Raw genomic sequence first — 19,080 nt, 5'->3', positions numbered from 1 at the left:
CGTAAAAACAGATGAGGAGTCTCTCCATCTCTTCACTCCACTGACACTGAGCGGCCGCCATATTTGTTTGAAATTTCTGATCCGAACTTCACCGGAGGTCACATGACTCGATACTCGCGTTCTGATTGGCTTATCTCAAAAAGTTGCCAGAGATTATCAAAACCATTCAGAAAGAAACAATGTTGCCCAATCTCAATAGAAAAGAGTCAAAACGCAATTGCCCAGCAACATTGCTCGGCAACATTGCCCAAAAAGTTGCCCCGTGTATCATCACCCTTACCGTCAATGGATCGGTCACTCGTCAAACAGTCCGCCAGAATCCGAGTAGGGAATGGCTGAGCGTAGCTGTCAGTCAAACACAAGTTAGCCAATGGGAATGCATTCCTGGACAGCCCACCCACACGTGAAGTTTGTGCCAAAACTGCAAGCAAAAAGTCAGGGAGCGCAAACGAGAAAGCTGGAATCGCAACCAAAATAAAATTACGTCAAACAAAACCGAGAAAGACGCGGAACAAAAATAAAAGGTTTCTGAAGAGTAATAGACTGATATTTTGCACGATTACACGAATAATTTGTTTGCCAGTCTAAAAAACTTGACTTTTTTTCTTTTTTTGTATTTTGATGTGTCGTTTTTGTTTGATATTTCAAAAGTATTGTATGAACATTTTGGCACAAAATTGATTCCATAAGCATGAACATCATCAAATGAACAACAACAAAAAAAAACAAGGTAAATGTCACACAGTTCATTAGAGACAGGAAAGCTTTGGGAAACTGATTGATTGATTGAAAATGCTGTTGTGATGAAAACACAAGTTTTAAAATATAAACTTAAAACACAAGTTAGTTGTAATAGAAAATAGAGAATTGCCAAGACCAAACTGGAGGGAAATTAGGTTTTAAAAAAGAAGCCTTGAAAGCTAGAGCATCATCTGGAGCGAAACAGGATTATGAATAGCGATATTGATCAGTGTGATCGATGAGCGAGTGTCCACAGGCCCGAATGTATCGAACCCATTTACTTTGACTCAGTTGGAAATCACTCTGGAACCAAGGACAGATTAACCATCCGGCTGATTGGGCTGTCGCTCATGGATCCTTAAGTTTATTTTCTGCCAGATTTTTTTTTTAATGAAAGACCAATAGATTTTCAAGTGAAGAGTATAATTTTTAAGCCGCTTTGCAGCAATGTCTGTTGTTAAAAGCGCTAATTCTATTCTGAGTAGTTATATTGGACGAGCATTATGAATACAACTATAACAGGCAGAACAAACCTCGCCTGGTAGCACTTATAATGAATATGAAGGAATATATCTAATCTCATTATCTGTAGCTGCTTTATCCTGTTCTACAGGGTCGCAGGCAAGCTGGAGCCTATCCCAGCTGACTACGGGCGAAAGGCGGGGTACACCCTGGACAAGTCGCCAGGTCATCACAGGGCTGACACATAGACACAGACAACCATTCACACTCACATTCACACCTACGGTCAATTTAGAGTCACCAGTTAACCTAACCTGCATGTCTTTGGACTGTGGGGGAAACTGGAGCACCCGGAGGAAACCCACGCGGACACGGGGAGAACATGCAAACTCGGCACAGAAAGGCCCTCGCCGGCCACGGGGCTCGAACCCGGACCTTCTTGCTGTGAGGCGACAGCGCTAACCACTACACCACCGTGCCGCCCTGAAGGAAGATATCACGAAAAAAATGGGTACCCTATGGGTCCATGTGGCTACTGCTTATAAATAAAATAGCTTTCTGATCCCATGTCCATACAGTAAATATAGCATATATTTTTTTTTTACATATTTACTCTGAGGCAGTAGCCACAAAAATGAAGCGTAATCCAAAAATTAAAAATCACAGAAGTAAAATATACCAAGTGTCTGTACTTTATATTATTCTACTCTTACCTCTTACAGTTTTCGAAACTGAAACCTCCGAACCGAGGCTGACACACGCACGCTGTCGCCATGACCCAAACTCTTATTTCCCGGAAATGGCCCGGCGCTAGAGCTCAGTGGAACGCACTTTCCTTCTGTAATAAGCATGAACATGTCTGAAAGCGTTTTCTTTAGTCTAGTCCATTTATTTATCGTTTATATTTTATTATAATAAATCAACAGAGCGGGGTAGTTTTTATCAGTGGGGTTTAAAAGTGGGCGTGGCCAAACCCCCTTTCCTTTGCATATGTAAACGAACCAAGAAACCATCCAGTGACGGCACAGTGTATGCAAATGAGGCAGGTAGCGATCCAATCAGCGTGTTTGTGGGAGGAGTCTTCCCGAAGCAGCGCTCGGATGACCCTCAAAGTGTTGGCGGTTCTATTTGAGACGAATGCCCATCTATCCTGAAAGTTTCATGAAGATTGATCCAGCCGTTTTCCCGTAATATCGTTCACAAAAAAGCAAAGAAAGAAAGAAACCCGGCCGAAAACAATACCTCGCCCCCTGGTGGACTCCGTCCTGGGCGAGGTAATTAACTTCTATTTAATGACTTGCTCCTGTTAAGCTTGAGCACACAGCTCTGGCTAATTTAAAAAATAAAAAAAGTGTTGTCTGTGTGATTTTTTTTTTTTTCCCCCCTTACTACAATCCCAAATCAGAAAAAGATGTGACGGTATGGAAGATGCAAATAAAAAAAGAAGAATGCAGGTATTTCTAAATTGACTTTGATGGACATTATGAAGCCAAGATATTTATCGTCTCGTCTCGTCTTCTTCCGCTTATCCGGGACCGGGTCGCGGAGGCAGCAGTCTAAGCATGGAAGCCCAAACTTCCCTTTCCCCAGACACCTCGGCCAGCTCCTCGGGAAGAACACCGAGGCGTTCCCAGGCCAGCCGAGAGACATAGTCCCTCCAGCGTGTCCTGGGTCTTCCCCGGGGCCTCCTCCCGGGGGGACATGCCTGGAACACCTCCCCAGGGAGGCGTCCAGGAGGCATCCGAAAAAGATGCCCGAGCCACCTCAGCTGATTCCTCTCGATGTGGAGGAGCAGCGGCTCTACTCCGAGCTCCTCCCGAGTGACTGTGCTTCTCACCCTATCTCTAAGGGAGCGCCCAGCCACCCTGCGAAGGAAACTCATTTCGGCCGCTTGTATCCGCGATCTTGTTCTTTCGGTCATTACCCAAAGCTCATGACCAAGATATTTATTTTATTATTTTTTTAAATGCATCCATTCCTGCATTTGAGGCCTGTAACACATTCCAAAAGAAGTTAGGATGGGGCAATTTAGGGCTAGTAATGAGGTAAAACAAATAAATAACTAGAAAAGCACTCGGAGAGCGCAGACCTCCGCCAAGAATCCTTTAAAAAAATCCGGGATCCAGAAGGTGATCCGGATCACCGCCAAAATTTAATGGATTGTTACTTGTGCCCAGTCACACCTCTGGAAAAAATTTCAGAGCAATCCGTTCATTACTTTTTCCATAATGTTGCTAACAGACAAACAAACCAACGCTACCGAAAACATAACCTCCTTGGCGGAGGTAATAATAATAACTAGAATGGATTTCCGGAGAAAATGCGAAAGTGTGCTTGCTCAGGTGTGCCGCCATGGCGACCCGGCAAGAGAGGCGACCGCACGCCCACACGACAAGTTTTGTGTCAACACGTGAAAGTTTGGCCAAGACACAAGGTGGATTCTCATACGGAGATGACAGGCTGGCAAGATTCTTTACAGGGACATCCCAGAGCATTACTAACATGAAAATGTAGATGTAATTCTAAAGCCGTAAAGAGGTATGACCCAAAACATGTTTTTTGCTCATTGTGGCGCCCCCTAGTGGCCAAATGACACCAAATTTGATGAGGGTACATGAACTGGTGCCGAAAGTCATCTCAACAAATATGGTCTTGATGCGTTTCTGAGATATGAGCCAAAATATGTTTTTGCTAATTGTGATGCCCCCAAGTGGCCAAATGACACCATATTTGATGAGGGTAGTTTGGATGGTGTCCAAAGTCATGCCACTAAATATGGTCTTGATACGTCAAAGCGTTTCCATGATATGAGCTCACTTCCTGTTTGGTGGCTTTGCTATCGATTTTGATTGGCTGCCACGGGCAAACGCTTCGACATATGAGAGCGAAACGAATAGCATTCATTAGGCATGGACTGGAGATCATGTGTGCCAAGTTTCGTGATTATCAGACAAAACATGCGGCCAGGGTCAGTCTACCTTCACTTCGGACAAAATTCAAGATGGCGGACAATCTAATTAAGCAGATAATTATGTCATAGGGTGCGTTGGAATCGTCTAGCTCCAAGGATTCCAACGGCACCAGACTTATGAAAATCGGACATACGGATCAAAAGTTAAGCCTAGGTCACAACCGGACGTACGATTTTTTGGCCGTGCGATTTTTGGCGTTTCCCCAAATCGCTGCGTTTTTTTGTTCATGGAGAAAGACGCACGTTGGCCGTAAGTTTGTCTTGCAACCTGAAAAAAACGTAAGCGCCCGTAGAGTTTGTTTGACATGACAAAGAACCTCTGCGGCCGGTCTACGGCTTGAAAATCAGCACGTCACACGAGCACCCTCCGTGCATTTCTTGTGTTTTTTGCACGTAGACCGGCCGTAGGAGCACGTACGGCCGGTTGTGACCGAGGCATTGCGTGCATGAACGCATGTAAGACTGTGTGATCAGTTGGTGGCGCTAGAGCGTGAGACGTACCAACATGAAACTTGATGAAATCAATCAGGGTCCACTCCTCTATCAGTGTACCAAGTTTCATGACTTTACACCTTACGGTTTGGCCTACAGAAGGAAAAATCTGTTTTTTTGCGTCGTGCGCCCATTCATTTCAGTGGGGAAAAAATTAATCCTTTAAAAAATCCGGGATCCAGAAGGTGATCCGGATCACTGCCAAAATTTAATGGATTGTTACTTGTGCCCAGTCACAGCTCTGGAAAAAATTTCAAAGCAATCCGTTCAGTACTTTTTCCATAATGTTGCTATCAGACAAACCAACAAACAAACCAACACTACCGAAAACATAACCTCCTTGGCGGAGGTAATGATGTCAACAGGTGATTGTAATCATGATTTGGTACAAAATCAGTATCCAGGAAAGGCCTAGTCTTTGAGGAGCAAAAATGGGCTGAGGATCTTCAGTTTCTCAACAAATGTACGAGAAAATTATTGAAATGTTTGAAAAGTGGTCCTCAACGGAAGATACAAATCCCTTTGTATATTTCGCCCTCTATGGTGCATATTATCATGAAATGATTCAAGGAATCTGGAGGAATTTCAGTGAAGAAAGGGCAAGGGCTCAAGCCTAATCTGAACACCCATGATCTCCGATCCCTCGGATGGCACTGCATCAAGAACCGTCGTTCATCTATAGCTGATAGAACCACATGGGCTCGGGATTACTTTGGCAAACCTTTGTCAAGCGCTACAGTATGGACTTAGATCCACAAATGCCAGTTAAAACTTTGCTGTACTAAAAGGAAGCCTTATGTTAACTGCGTCCAGAAGCGCCATCGACTTCTCTGGGCTTGGAGGCATCTGGGACGGACCATCACACAGTGTATTGTGGTCAGATGAATCCGTATTCCTTGTCTTTTTTGGAAGAAGTGGACACTGTGCTCCGGACCAAAGACGAAAAGGACCATCCAGCCTGTTAACAGGAACAAGTCCAAAAGCCAGGGTCTGTTACGGTATGGGGTTGGGTCAGTGCCCTTGGCAAAGGTAACTTGCACTTCTGTGATGGAGCATTAATGCAGAAAAGTACGTTGAGATTTTGGAGCAACATATGCTGTCTTTAAAACGACATCTTTTCCAGGGAGATTTCAACAAGACAATACAAAACCACATTCTGCACACATTACAAAGGCATGGCTGTGGAAGAAGAGGGTGTCTGTCCCAAATAGAGACTGTATGGTAGCCTAGTAAACTAGACCCACCCGCCTAGCGGCCAAAAATATTTTTTGCCTGCGAGTGGGTCTAGCCTTGCACCATATAAACAAAAACACCCCGGGCATCAAATCGTGCCCGCCAATCACAACGCAAGGTTTTTGTTTGGATTCTTTGGGCGGGCTTTTGCAGGAGTGACGACAAAGCTGCGCGACGCTGGAGAAAGCACAGCAGGAAAGATGGCTACCGCTAGTGAACAGCGCGCGTTTGACTCCGCTTTGGAATCAGTTTTAGAAGAATTAGACTTGGAGTTTTCGTTGAAACATGAGCAGGAAGAGGCTCTCCGCTCATTCCTTTTCAAGAAGGACGTTTTCGCTGTTTTGCCGACCGGCTATGGCAAAAGTCTGATCTACCAGCTGGCTCCGCTCGTAGCCAAAAGGATGGGGCTAGTTTGTGCAGTACGAAGAATTAATAAACAGCTTTGAAACATTACTTTTTGATTGTTTCTTATTTTCCCGTTATTTTAAATTTAAGGGAAATTATTTCACCAAACACCACTAAATAAAAACTCTCAAAAACAGTTTAAGCAAACCCTTGAAAAACACTTGAAAAAAATAAGAGTGTATGTTAAGTATGCGGTACAGACTCCAAACTTGTGGTCATTATCTCCAAACTTCTTAATATCTAGAACCTGTTTATTAATTAATACGCATTTTGAAAAATTATTTATTTCAAGGCCTCCCCCACTGCTTTCTGTCGCTCTGACTACGTCACAGTCACTGTTGCGCCGATTGGTCAGAGCGTTGGCCTATACGCACAGAGACAGTGTGAAAGACAGCGGTTTGTTCCTCCCGCACCTGTCGGAAATGTCTACGGATCGAGGCCAGACTAAATATTCACATTTAGTCTGGCTTGCCAGGCTAACTGTATGGCGGATTTTGAAATGAAAAATATGACCATGACGACCCCGTACTGTTACACACCTTTTAAAAGCTGTTTGCAGAAGAATGGGGCAAAATAACACCTGAAATGCTTGATCCCGTGGTGTCTTCAGTCCCTGAACATCTTGTTAGAAGGAATGGCAGCATTATAAAGTGGTAAATGCTTGACTGTCGCAACTTATTTTGAAACGTGTTGCAAGAATCAAAATCGAAAAGGTGTTTATTTTTGAAAAATGGGCAATTCCATGTAAATGTCAACCTCACCATGCAAAAATAAAGCAACATGTAATACATCAAAACCACTCCCAGAGATATCACCTAGGCCTGTATTTTACAGATGTGAATAAGTTGAACCAATTTGTAACCAACCTAATATGTCACTGTCAGTCTTTCTTTCTTATAATGTAAACCCCAAGCTAAAATCAACTTTGATCATGTACAATTCTATATTATTGCCACAAGCCACAGAAATGTATGCTAAAATCCACAAAACAGCAAAACAATAGCCATCCTAAATATTATTTAAGAACTTTGATAGTTTTAGCTGATATTTAGAGAGTTTTTCAAAGGGTTATGGTGGTTAAATTGCTGATTTTCTAAACATATGCCATGTCTATTTCAGACGCGTCACATCCATAACGGAATTTCGTCGCATCCATAACGCTGACTTTTCCTTCCGAAACTCTGCATGAAATACAAAATATTTTAAAGATTTTTTAATATTCACCTTGGACCCCTCTATCAAATGGATATCTCCATTTCGACATTAGGTTTACAATTTCACAGAGTTTGATAAAAATGTACAGTCACCCAAGAAAAGTGATACTTTTTCTGTCACATCCATAACGCATCTTTTATTGGCATTTTCTGGCATGCCCTAGATGTACTATGGGAATTGTTCTTGTTCTATCACTTCTCCAGTATGGTACAGCCTTAAAATATGCAACACCTGTTTAAATACTGGGAGACAATAAAACATGCACTGGGTCATTTGTTGCCATTTTGAGTTCAAGTGTCACGTCCATAACGCTGGAATTGCTCAAAACTATAAAATTTATGACGTGAAAACATCAAATAAAGTGCTGCTGTATTGTTTTGAGCGCAATACAGGTCAAAGGTTATTTACAAATCATTGATTTCAGTTTAAATTTTTCTGATTGGGGTTATATATTACCTCCACAACAGACTTTTTAGACTGGATTATTAGTCCATGACTTCAAAGCGCTTACGCAAGTCGTTCTGGATAAGGGTGTACGGCAAATGTTCGAAATATAAATGCTGTTACACTCGCGACTGTCTGTCTAGTAATCTTGTATATTTGCATCTGAGCTACTTGTCTCTCCGTGTAAACCAGTTTTTCAAGTCAACCTCTCTTGAAAAGTTCTTAATCGCCCATGAATGTTTTCAGTCATCTAGGCAAAGAAGGTTTCTTTGGGACAAGATGCAAACTTTAAAGCTAGACTGCCTTTTTCTCCGCTATTTTTTCCTGCTTCACCATGACCTAATACAAGATACTACGTCATGAATGACGTGGTGGGCTTTCCCAGTTCACGCAAGGCATTGTGGGATACAAATTTGAAACAGGAGAGAAAACGGAGGACGTGAGCGTGCGAATGAAACGTGAAAGACCGACTACAGTAACGGAAAGAAAGCGAGAAGAAAAGACGTTATGTTATATACGAAGGAAAGGAAACGCAGGACCAAACTAATAAATATCGGCGCTCAGCGAGCACCTCGGTGTGATCAGCTGTTCATTTAGCGACAGAATGATGGAACGGTCAGTGCACGCTCAAAGGGACTTCACACGGACTTCCTCTGTCTGCTTGACTGCGCGAAGCGAGCGATTTCACGCACGTTATTTGCTTTAATCCGCTCAAATTAAATAACTTCCCAGCCACAGAATGGCCTGATATTTTTGAGATATTACAGAAATAAACATATATCACAACGACCACATTTCAGAGGGAACTAAATTTCACCGATTTTATGAAATCGAAAGGCCGTCTAGCTTTAATGTGGGTTTATAGGGGATAAAAAGTCAAGACGTTTTAAGGTTCATCCAAATAACTTCACCGGTTCATACTGAGAGTTTATTAATTAGTCAAATGTAGTTAGTTTTTTTTTTTAAATGTAACAAAAACAACATGAATAAAATAAACAGGCTGATGTAATTAAGACTGAGTGAGTGTACTTATTCTCATAGTATCGTATGATCTGGAAAGATTTTACTAACTTTTTAACCAGCTAAAAATTTGGCGTTGAAGAGGGTGGGCACTGCCATGGGCTTTTATAATCTGTACTTGACTGTAACATCAGTTGAATTGAAATAATAATATGCACCAGGAATGTCTGCTGTTCAAATAATTCAAATGTCCCGATTGGTGAAATGAAACTTGCTTGGTTATGCCTCCCTTCTCCTTAAAGCAGGGGTCATCAAACTGCGGGCCGACTCCGGCCCGCCACCCCCCTTTGACCGGCCCCTCAGCCCCTCTGCCCCCCACCACTTGAACCGGCCCTATGAGGCAATCCCCAAAAATGGTCATGGCCTATTTTTTTTTTTTTTAAATTGCTTTTTGGCAAATAATAACATGTCTGCATCTTGTATTTTGTTGATTTTATCAATTAAAATTGATATTTAGTTATAAAATGAACTATTCATATTTTCCGAATTTTCGTCATATGCTCGCGATCAAGCAGTGACAGGCAGCGCACGCGCAGAGAACTGTCAGTGTTCAGGACAGCAAAATGGCTAGCGGTCAGCGAAAAGCTGACAGAGAGTGCAGAGTTTTTAAAGAACAGTGGACCACCGATTATTTTTTCGTTCAGTGTAAGTGCAAATAGTTCGCAAGCAAAATAACACAAATAATAATAGAAGAAAATTTTTAAGCTGAGAAGAATGAAGAATTAGGTCATGTCTGGTGAGTAATGGACGAGGTGAGAATGGGTTCAGTGGTGGATGTAAAGGATTGGGACCGAACCCGTGGGAGACACTGAAGTTAATGATGGCGTTTTTCTTCCGTTTGAGATCTCGGCGATGCGTCGACCACCGTGTCTGAAGTCTGTGTGTGGTGTTTGTGTTTCAGATGCTCCATCTCCAGAGCAGCAGGAGCTGTTTGTGCAGAAACTCCAGCAGTGTTGCATGCTCTTTGACTTCTTCGACTCGGTCAGTGATCTGAAGAGTAAAGAGGTGAAGAGGGCCACTCTCAACGAACTGGTAGAATACGTGTCGACCAGCAGGGGCATACTGGCAGACTCCACCTACCCTGACATCATTAACATGGTCAGCACACTTCTTTCTTTCTTTCTTTCTTTCTTTCTTTTTTTTGAAGAGAGTATGAATGCTGTGGCGTCACATTTACAGTTGTGGTCAGAAGTTTACATACAGTGACATGAATGTCATGACAATATTTGGGCTTTCAGTAATTTCTTTTTCTGTGGCAGAATGATTATACAGCATACAGCTTTAATTAAAAAAAAACCAACACCTAGAATTTGGTGCACAAGTTTTAATTTTCTTTGGGTTTACTGAAATCAACACAGGGTCAAAAATATACATACAGCACACCTAGTATTTGGGTAAAATGTCTCTCCGGAAGATTCACCTTGACCAAACATTTTTGTTTACCATGAACAAGCTTCTGGCAGAATTCTGGTTGGATATTTCACAACTCTTCATGGTAGAATTCAATTAATTTTTTTTCTTGGCATGGACTCGACTTATCAGCACGGTCCATACATTTTCAATAGGGTTGAAGTCAGGACTTGTTTTAAGCTTAACGTTAGCCTGCTGTATCCTCCACAACCAGCTCTGATGCGTGTTTGAGTTCACGGTCCTGTTGTAATTCCCAAGTCATGTTCAAGTTTCTGATGGTTTACACTTTCGTTCAAAAGTTTGGGGTCACCCAGACAATTTTGTGTTTTCCATGAAAAGTCACACTTTTATTTCCCACCATAAGTTGTAAAATGAATAGAAAATATAGTCAAGACATTTTTCTGGCCATTTTGAGCATTTAATCGACCCCACAAATGTGATGCTCCAGAAACTCAATCTGCTCAAAGGAAGGTCAGTTTTATAGCTTCTCTAAAGAGCTCAACTGTTTTCAGCTGTGCTAACATGATTGTACAAGGGTTTTCTAATCATCCATTAGCCTTCTGAGGCAATGAGCAAACACATTGTACCATTAGAACACTGGAGTGAGAGTTGCTGGAAATGGGCCTCTATACACCTATGGAGATATTGCACCAAAAACCAGACATTTGCAGCTAGAATAGTCATTTACCACATTAGCAATGTATAGAGTGGATTTCTGATTAGTTTAAAGTGACCTTCATTGAAAAGAACAGTGCTTTTCTTTCAAAAATAAGGACATTTCAAAGTGACCCCAAACTTTTGAACGGTAGTGTATGCTGAAGAATTCTGAGGTAGTCCTCCTTCTTCATTATTCCATCCACTTTGTGTAATGAATCAGTTCCACTGGCAGCAAAACAGCCCCAGAGCATGATGATCCTACCACCATCACCAGCTGGTACAGTGTCTCTCTGTACACGGTGGCCATTGTGACCAAACAACTCAATCTTTGTCTCATCTGACCATACAGCTTTCCTCCAGAAGGCTTTTTCTTTGTCCATGTGATCAGCTTCAAACTTTAGTTAAGCTTGAAGGTGACAATTTTGGAGCAGGGGGTTATTTCTTGGATAGCAGCCTCTTAGTCCACGGTGATCTGAACTGTAGACAGTGATCAGTCAGCTTCCAGTTCATGGCTTGGCTGTGCCATGGTGGTTCCCAGGTTGTTCCTGACCATCCAAACCAATTTCCTTTCAGCTGAGAGTGACAGTTTGGGTTTTCTTGACGCAAAGTGGCTTGGCAAAGTGACTACACCTCACAATAACTTGGATACAATTGTTTGAACTGGAATTCACAGTTGTTTAGAAACGGCTCCAAGAGACATTCCGGAGTTGTGTACATCTGCGATCCTCCTTTCTCAGATCTGCACTGAGCTCCTTGGACTTTCCCATTTTACTGTGTGCTGGTCAATCCAATGAGTGCTGTAAACAAACCCTTTTTATGAAGGCACCGAGAAGCTACCAGCTGTAGTCGATCATGATAACTAACATGAAATTCTTTCCACAAAGAAAAGCTTCTTTGTGGAAAGAATTTTTCCCAACATCAACTTTTGGGAACAGAATGTTGCGAAAGCCAAAGAATTTCCTCTCAAAGGACTCCAACCTTAACTGTGGGCTAGATGGTATTCCCTCCCGGCCCGCTGTCTCTGCAACTCCATGGACATCTAGTTACAGAGTGATTTGCACTCTATCGTTTATACAGTAATGCTTATTATTGTTAAAACAATGTCTTGATCTCAACTTTCAAACAATTAATATTGTAAGATTTTATTTTTATTTTATCTAATAGTGGATGGTACAGTAATTACAAACGCTAACCGAATCGGCACATTCCAGTTGTAGCTGTAGTCATATAGTAGCTATAATCAATCAAATCAAAGTCCTTCCCACGCCATGTGGCGCACAGGGTGGCGCCGATCTCCGTTTCCATAGCCTTCGGCCTCTTGCCTATTACATAGCTAGGGCTACAGTGGGGGGCTAGTCCTCTGGTAACCACGAGAGCGTGCCTTGCCAGACAGCAGTAGGTACCATTTTTTTTTTTTATGCCTCCGCCACCGTAAGGTGCAGGAGGCATTATGTTTTCAGGTTGTCCGTGCGTCAGTCCCGAAACCTTGTGAACGCGATATCTCAAAGGCTAATGAAAGGAATTTCATCAAACTTTCACCATTTGTGCGCTTTGGGACAAACATGAACTGATTAGATTTTGATATCAAAAGGTCTAAGGTCACTGTGAGGTCAAATGTCTGTCCGCAAACCTTGTGAACACAATATCTCCAAGGCAGATGAAAGGAATTTCACCAAACTTTCACCATTTGTGCATTTGGGGACAAAAATAAACTGATTAGATTTTGAGGTCAAATGTCTGTCCGAAAACCTTGTGAACACAATATCTCCAAGGCTTATACAAGTAATTTCACCAGGTCACGATTACTGTGAGGTCAAATGTCCATCCCCAAATCACAACTTAATAAGGTGTGTAGTCTACCGGGCGGAGGCATCCCCATCGACGCCGTTGGTGTCGAGTCCATCTAGTTATGATGGTCTTTTGGTATGACCTGAGCGTGAGTAGAACTCGCGATCTCCCGATTGAGAGGCGGACACGCTAACCACTAGGCCAACTCACGGTTAACTATAATCACACTTGTAGTAATAATTTCAATAAACGGTTAATGTTCAGTTCCCTTTTCATTTATTCTCGATTCAAAAGGCACAACTGAGTCGCACATGTTGATCAGTGTGTAACAGACAGTAGCAATTTTATCCAAAATAGTTTTTCTGCGGGCGGCATGGTGGTGTAGTGGTTAGCGCTGTCGCCTCACAGCAAGAAGGTCCGGGTTCGAGCCCCGTGGCCGGCGAGGGCCTTTCTGTGTGGAGTTTGCATGTTCTCCCCGTGTCCGCGTGGGTTTCCTCCGGGTGCTCCGGTTTCCCCCACAGTCCAAAGACATGCAGGTTAGGTTAACTGGTGACTCTAAATTGAGCGTAGGTGTGAATGTGAGTGTGAATGGTTGTCTGTGTCTATGTGTCAGCCCTGTGATGACCTGGCGACTTGTCCAGGGTGTACCCCGCCTTTCACCCGTAGTCAGCTGGGATAGGCTCCAGCTTGCCTGCGACCCTGTAGAACAGGATAAAGTGGCTAATGAGATGAGATGAGTTTTTCCTGCCCGAGTCGATTTATTTCTGTTTCACATGCAGGCAGCTGTTGTAAAGTTCAGTGTGTGTGTGTAACTCTCTCGAACTGTAGGTTCATTACTACACTCTGACTCCAGGAAGACATTTTGCACAGGACTGGGTTCCTCTGATAACAGAAACAAAGCTCCAGCGCTCTGCTCTTAGTCTTTTCTGTTCTTTCAGGATCCATGTATATCGCGCGTGTCGCGCCTTGTTGAGGTTTTTTACTGAGCTATGCCCGAGTCGTTTGAAACCAATCTGGGTTTTCTGTGTCGAATAAGGAAGCTGCTTCAGCTGTAAGAAAATCAAATACCTTCATGAAGGCGCTAACTCGAATTCGAGCAGAAAAACTAAAACGAGATTCTTACGCAAGCTCTTCCAGCCTCACTTCCGACTTTGTTTTTTAAAAATACATTTTGAATAGAATGACGATTTTCTCTGGAGTTTTCAGGCTGAGCTCCTCTCGTCGTTTTCTCTTTAACCACTCATTTCCTCGTTGCTCTTGAAGCACTCGCGAACATTTTTCTTGATAGCGGGGACACGGTAATGCCTTTTCTCGATTTGAACAACCAAAAACGGCGCAAAAATAAACGATAATGACGACAGATTAAGCCTTGCTTACACGAAAGACGTTGTCACACTCTGAAGGATCCCCGAGTGCACTTTATAAGTCTCGGTGAAGGTTACGCTATGCCGAGCTGCTGTATTGATGAGGGTCCGGCGAGACGGATTAGAGACAAACGCATCTCAAGAGGCTTGACGAAGGTTCCCCGAGCTTCTGGAAGTATTTCCAAACCCATCTGTGAGTATTCGCTGCTTAGTTTGCCGACGAAAACATCACCACCGAATTGTTTTTGACCACTCACGAGGCGTTCGAGACACCAAAAAACGAGTTGCGAAGCTCAGAGAACATTCGCCATGCATCACACAATTGGTGGCAATGCCACCAATTTTTCATCACCAAGTATTCACAAATTAAACCCATCGCGAGTGTTTGTAGTGTCAGCGTTGAACTTTGTTCTGGAAAACTGCTTTACTGATAGGGTGCCTAAGACTTTTGCACAGTACTGTACATTTGTTAAATCTAGACGGCCTTTCGATTTCATAAAATCGGTGAAATTTAGTTCCTTCTGAAATGTGGTCATTGTGATATATATGTTATTTACCAGCTGGGAGGTCCGTATGGTGAAATACTGTGACCGAGGTCTTGAAAGTATTGACCGAGGCCCTCTGGACCGAGGGCAGTATTCAAGGCCGAGGTCACGGTATTTCACCATACGGACCGACCTTAAGCTGGTAAATAATATATTTCTTTTCTCTTTACCAAATTCTAACAGAAAACGAGAGCGCCCGAAAGGGAAAACCGAGCCGAGCTGCCATTTTGAATCCTCATTCACGGCTGTAATGCAAATTGCTTCCTCCTCGGTATACAAGTGCACTTCCATGGCAGGAAAACAACTACATTTTGCCGCCTATGTAGTCCCCTATTTATACAAATAGGAGTCATTCAGGATTCAGCCATGTTTTTGCTCGGCGTTAGCAACAGTTACAGGTTTTTAGCTTTCTCCTGAAATACTTTCTTTTATTTCTTCTTCCCCAGGGTAGTAAAACTCGCTTTCGCTGTGAACACTGTCGTGATTTTGAGTTGTGTCCCCCCAGTCCCGACAAAGGTCCGTCGGGACGCTGAAATGTCCCGGTTTACACCAACCACTAACAAACTGTCCTGGTTACAGCGATCATAGACTACGTTCAGACTGCACCCTGAATCGACCCATATCCGATTTTTTTGCCCATATGCGACCTGTATCCGATTTGTTATTGACAATCTGAACGACACAGATCCGATTTTTTCACATGCGACCCAGGCCGCTTGGATATGTGGTCCTAATTCCGATGCGTATCTGTTATTTTCACATGCGACTGCAGTCTGACCGGACAGGTCGCATTCATGCGACCTACACGTCATCAACAAGAGACAAACGTCACTATTCTGCGTTGGCTAATCCCGCCTCTTTGGCACACGCAGTCGCTCACAGAGGTAGGTAAAGGTGTTTCTCGTAAGCCGAAAGTTGTTGACGAAATCATTATCAGAGAAGCGCAGCACGTCAACATCCCACCAGTCCTGGCTGCGACTCCGCATCCATACCCTCCTTTCAACGGAGGTTGCTGCCACGGCCCCACACAGCGCCTGGACCAAAGCCCTTGCCCTCCTGCTTCTCAATCGCCTCCACAATACCAGGTTATTGTGCGAGTTCCGCCGCCGCCACAAAAACCACATCGCCAGGTCTCGCCTCATCTCCATGCTTTACTTGCAAACTTGAAGAGTGCGCTTTTTTTTTTTTTTTACGTATTACGTAGATGTGCTTATTACGTGTCAGTTTGCGCATGCGGGACACTTTTGGGTCGTTTTCCGTTCATATTGGAGATCGCATACAAGTCTCATATAATTGGTAATGTGAACGGCCTAACAAAAAAATCGGATTTCGCAACAAATCGGATATGGGTCGTTTCAGGTTGCAGTCTGAACGGAGTGTTATAGCTCGTCTTCACTTGAATTTGAAATTGACCTTTTTTTTTCCCCCATGCGGAGTCGCACTTAACACTCCGAGATGAGAGAGAAGCGCTTCTTCCGGTCATGTTCCTACTGCGGCGTCTGAGACACTCCGAGCTTTTCTTTCACCGATGGCGCGGTTTTGTAAAGATCCAGGAAAAGCAGTGTGTGTTGTGCAATGCACTTGTTTATTGAACCGAAAGTGAAGTCTGTTTGGATATGATAAGCTCCATGATTAAAATGAGCTTATATCTCTGTAACACACCTGATATGCAAACACTTGCCTTGGTATGTGTTAATCAGACGTTATTTGAATCCTGTGTAGCCGTGGCTTTGCATAGCAGCCCACAATTACAGGATTACGGCTTGTTGGTTTAGCCGGAGCGACTTTTACACACGTATCTGTGTGCGCAAGTGATGCAAAGCTTTTTTTTTTTTTTTTAAACTTTATTGCTTTTGTTTTAAGGAAACGTACAATCAGATATGAAAAATGATTAACTTTTTTGGGAAATAAAAAAAAAGTGTCAAAAAACATGGCTATATTGATCTGAAAGTCGTTTGGGTAAATGGGCGTGGCTTAGCATGCAAATGAACTTGTTTGACGCCCAAGATTATTTTTCGTCAACTTTTTTTTTTTTTTGTATAAGCCATATTGTCGTTATAGTAATCATGCCAGAGAGTATAAATAAAATAAAAGCTCTATTAGAAATCTTTTTTGATCTAATGGAGCTAGCCCTGCAGCTAGTCTCCGGTCAAGCGAGGCGCCTTGAACGAAATCATTTACATAAATATTTGCGCTTGGATCCGCCACAACACAATGTGCTACAGAAGCCAAGCTGGTGCGTTAAAAATCTGGAGTTACTAAACCACTCCGGTTACGAATGCCCTTCTGCTTCAGTATTTTTCATTTTGGTTCCTGAAGATACAGCTACGCAACCGCGAGTTGGCCTAGGGGTTAGCGTGTCTGCCTCTCGACTGCGAGATCGCGAGTTCTAATCGCGGTTGAGTCGGACCGTCAAATTTTGGGCGGAATTTAAAGGGCAAAATTAGATTTGAAACGCTTCATACCGCGCCTCTTCATTTTCCAATTCCAGGATGCCAGGAACACAATCGAAGTCAAATCACGCAACAGCGCCATCTAGCGACTGGCACCTAGAACATGGTTTTACATGTATGGCAGTTAGTGCACGCAGTGAAACCCTTTAAAGGTCCCATGGCATGGTGGTTTGTTGATGCTTTAAACGGGCTCGTGGAGGTTTCCGGATGTTATATCTGCAGCCTTTCTCGAAATGAACCCTCGGCACGTAGATATAGCCTCCTGGGAGAAAGCCCCATTTCAGCGCTTTTCCCAGTGCGTCGTTTTGCTAATGAGAAGCAGGAGGCGGGGAAGGGTAGAGGGTGGGGGCGGGTCTTATCATTAATATTCATGACATGTAAACATGTTACCTCTGATTGGCTAACAGCACTGTGACGCTACCCCCAGTGGGTCAGAACAAGCGGATGTGGGTGTCTTACTATGGCGAGAGAGAAGGAACAAACCGCGAAGGGAAAAATACCGCGCGCTGACGTCATGAAGGTGCGACGCGAGGAAATAAAATAAATTCAACAAATGTTTGGGTTTTTACTGAACAAACAAACAAATAAAATGAACGAGTGACTTAAAAAAAAGAATGTGGGTGTCTTTGTAAAAACTGTTTTGATTGGCTATTATAACAGAGCATGCTGCATGCTTTTTGGTTTTGTAGCGCAGAGTACCTGGCTAACTGCAGGAAGCGGTTAGCTGCACAGCTAATGTAGCCATTGCAAGGCTAACGTGGCACCGATTTTAAAACACGGCAAAACGACTTAACAGTTATACACTTACTTGTTCGGTGTTTGTGGCTGATGCGGCAGGGATGCTTGGTACGGATCCAGGCTTCAGTGACAGTTGATGTGCAAAACCTGCACTGTACTGTCCCAAGTTGTGGAAACATTCCTCAGGAAAATGCTTCCGACAAACATACACCGTCTCAGGTAGACTCGACGGCGTATTATTGGAGTAAATGAAATTAAGCCACTGCGTCTTCAGGGGCTCTCCCGTCGGCAGTAAAAACAGACTCTTTTCTGTGTTGTCACATCCATGTACAGCACAATTTCCATGGTTCGCTCGCTTAGGTGATGCCATGTTGTTGTGTCCTCTATGGTCTCCTCACTACAACTGGGCGGGCAATCCATACGGTGGGTGGGAATCCAGAGGGGGGGCGTGGGGATCATCTCCCTTGCTGACGTAGTAAAGGGAAGAGTTTATCAACGCGCCGTTTTGACGCGCCATTCTCAAATGTTGGCCATAGTTTGGTTTACACATTATGAAATTTCTAGCCACTGGGGTGACTTAAGAAGGTCAGAGGAACTCCTTTTAATGTTAAAAAACCTCAGAAAGTGAAAATTTCATGCCATGGGACCTTTAATACCTTGCCCAGGATAGAGTCCACCAGGGGGCGAGGTATCGTTTTCAGTCAGGTTTCTTTTTTTTTTTGTTAGCAACATTATGGGAAAATGGCTGGACCAATCTTCATGAAATGTTCAGAATAGATGGGGATTGGGCTCAAATAGAACCTCCAACATTCTGAGGGTTATCCGGTCAAGGTCACCAAAAAAGTCAAAATTATTATTTTTTTTTTGCGATATCTTCTTTCATATTCATCACATTTACTTCAAACCAAATCCAAAATGTTCATCTTTCATTTCTGCTTCCACTGATCTGCTACATGACAGGGTCTCTCTCTCTCTCTCTCTCTCTCTCTCTCTCTCTGTTTTCTTGAACACCTTTTTGTTTGTTTGGCTGTCTGTTAACAATCTAGCGTCTAGACGGTTGCACCGATTGACTTCTTCAAATTTTCAAGGTAGGTAAGCAATGGTCTGTAGATTACCTGATTAAATTTTGGCGGTAATCTGGT

General features: G+C 43.2%; 1 protein-coding gene across 1 annotated transcript in view; it reads left to right on the top strand.

Moving 5' to 3' along the window:
- Positions 1 to 19,080, top strand: part of ppp2r5a (protein phosphatase 2, regulatory subunit B', alpha isoform) — a 131,210-nt gene that overhangs the window by 47,780 nt on the left and 64,350 nt on the right. The window contains exon 2 of the mRNA XM_060917891.1: positions 9,885 to 10,081. Coding sequence (XP_060773874.1) covers positions 9,885 to 10,081 — 197 coding nt within the window. The remainder of the gene's footprint in view (positions 1 to 9,884; positions 10,082 to 19,080) is intronic.

The sequence above is a fragment of the Neoarius graeffei genome, chromosome 3, assembly GCF_027579695.1.
Source record: "Neoarius graeffei isolate fNeoGra1 chromosome 3, fNeoGra1.pri, whole genome shotgun sequence".
Lineage (NCBI taxonomy): Eukaryota > Metazoa > Chordata > Actinopteri > Siluriformes > Ariidae > Neoarius > Neoarius graeffei.
The sequence above is the reverse complement of the archived record's forward strand: the minus strand, read 5'-3'. Positions and strand labels throughout refer to the sequence as shown.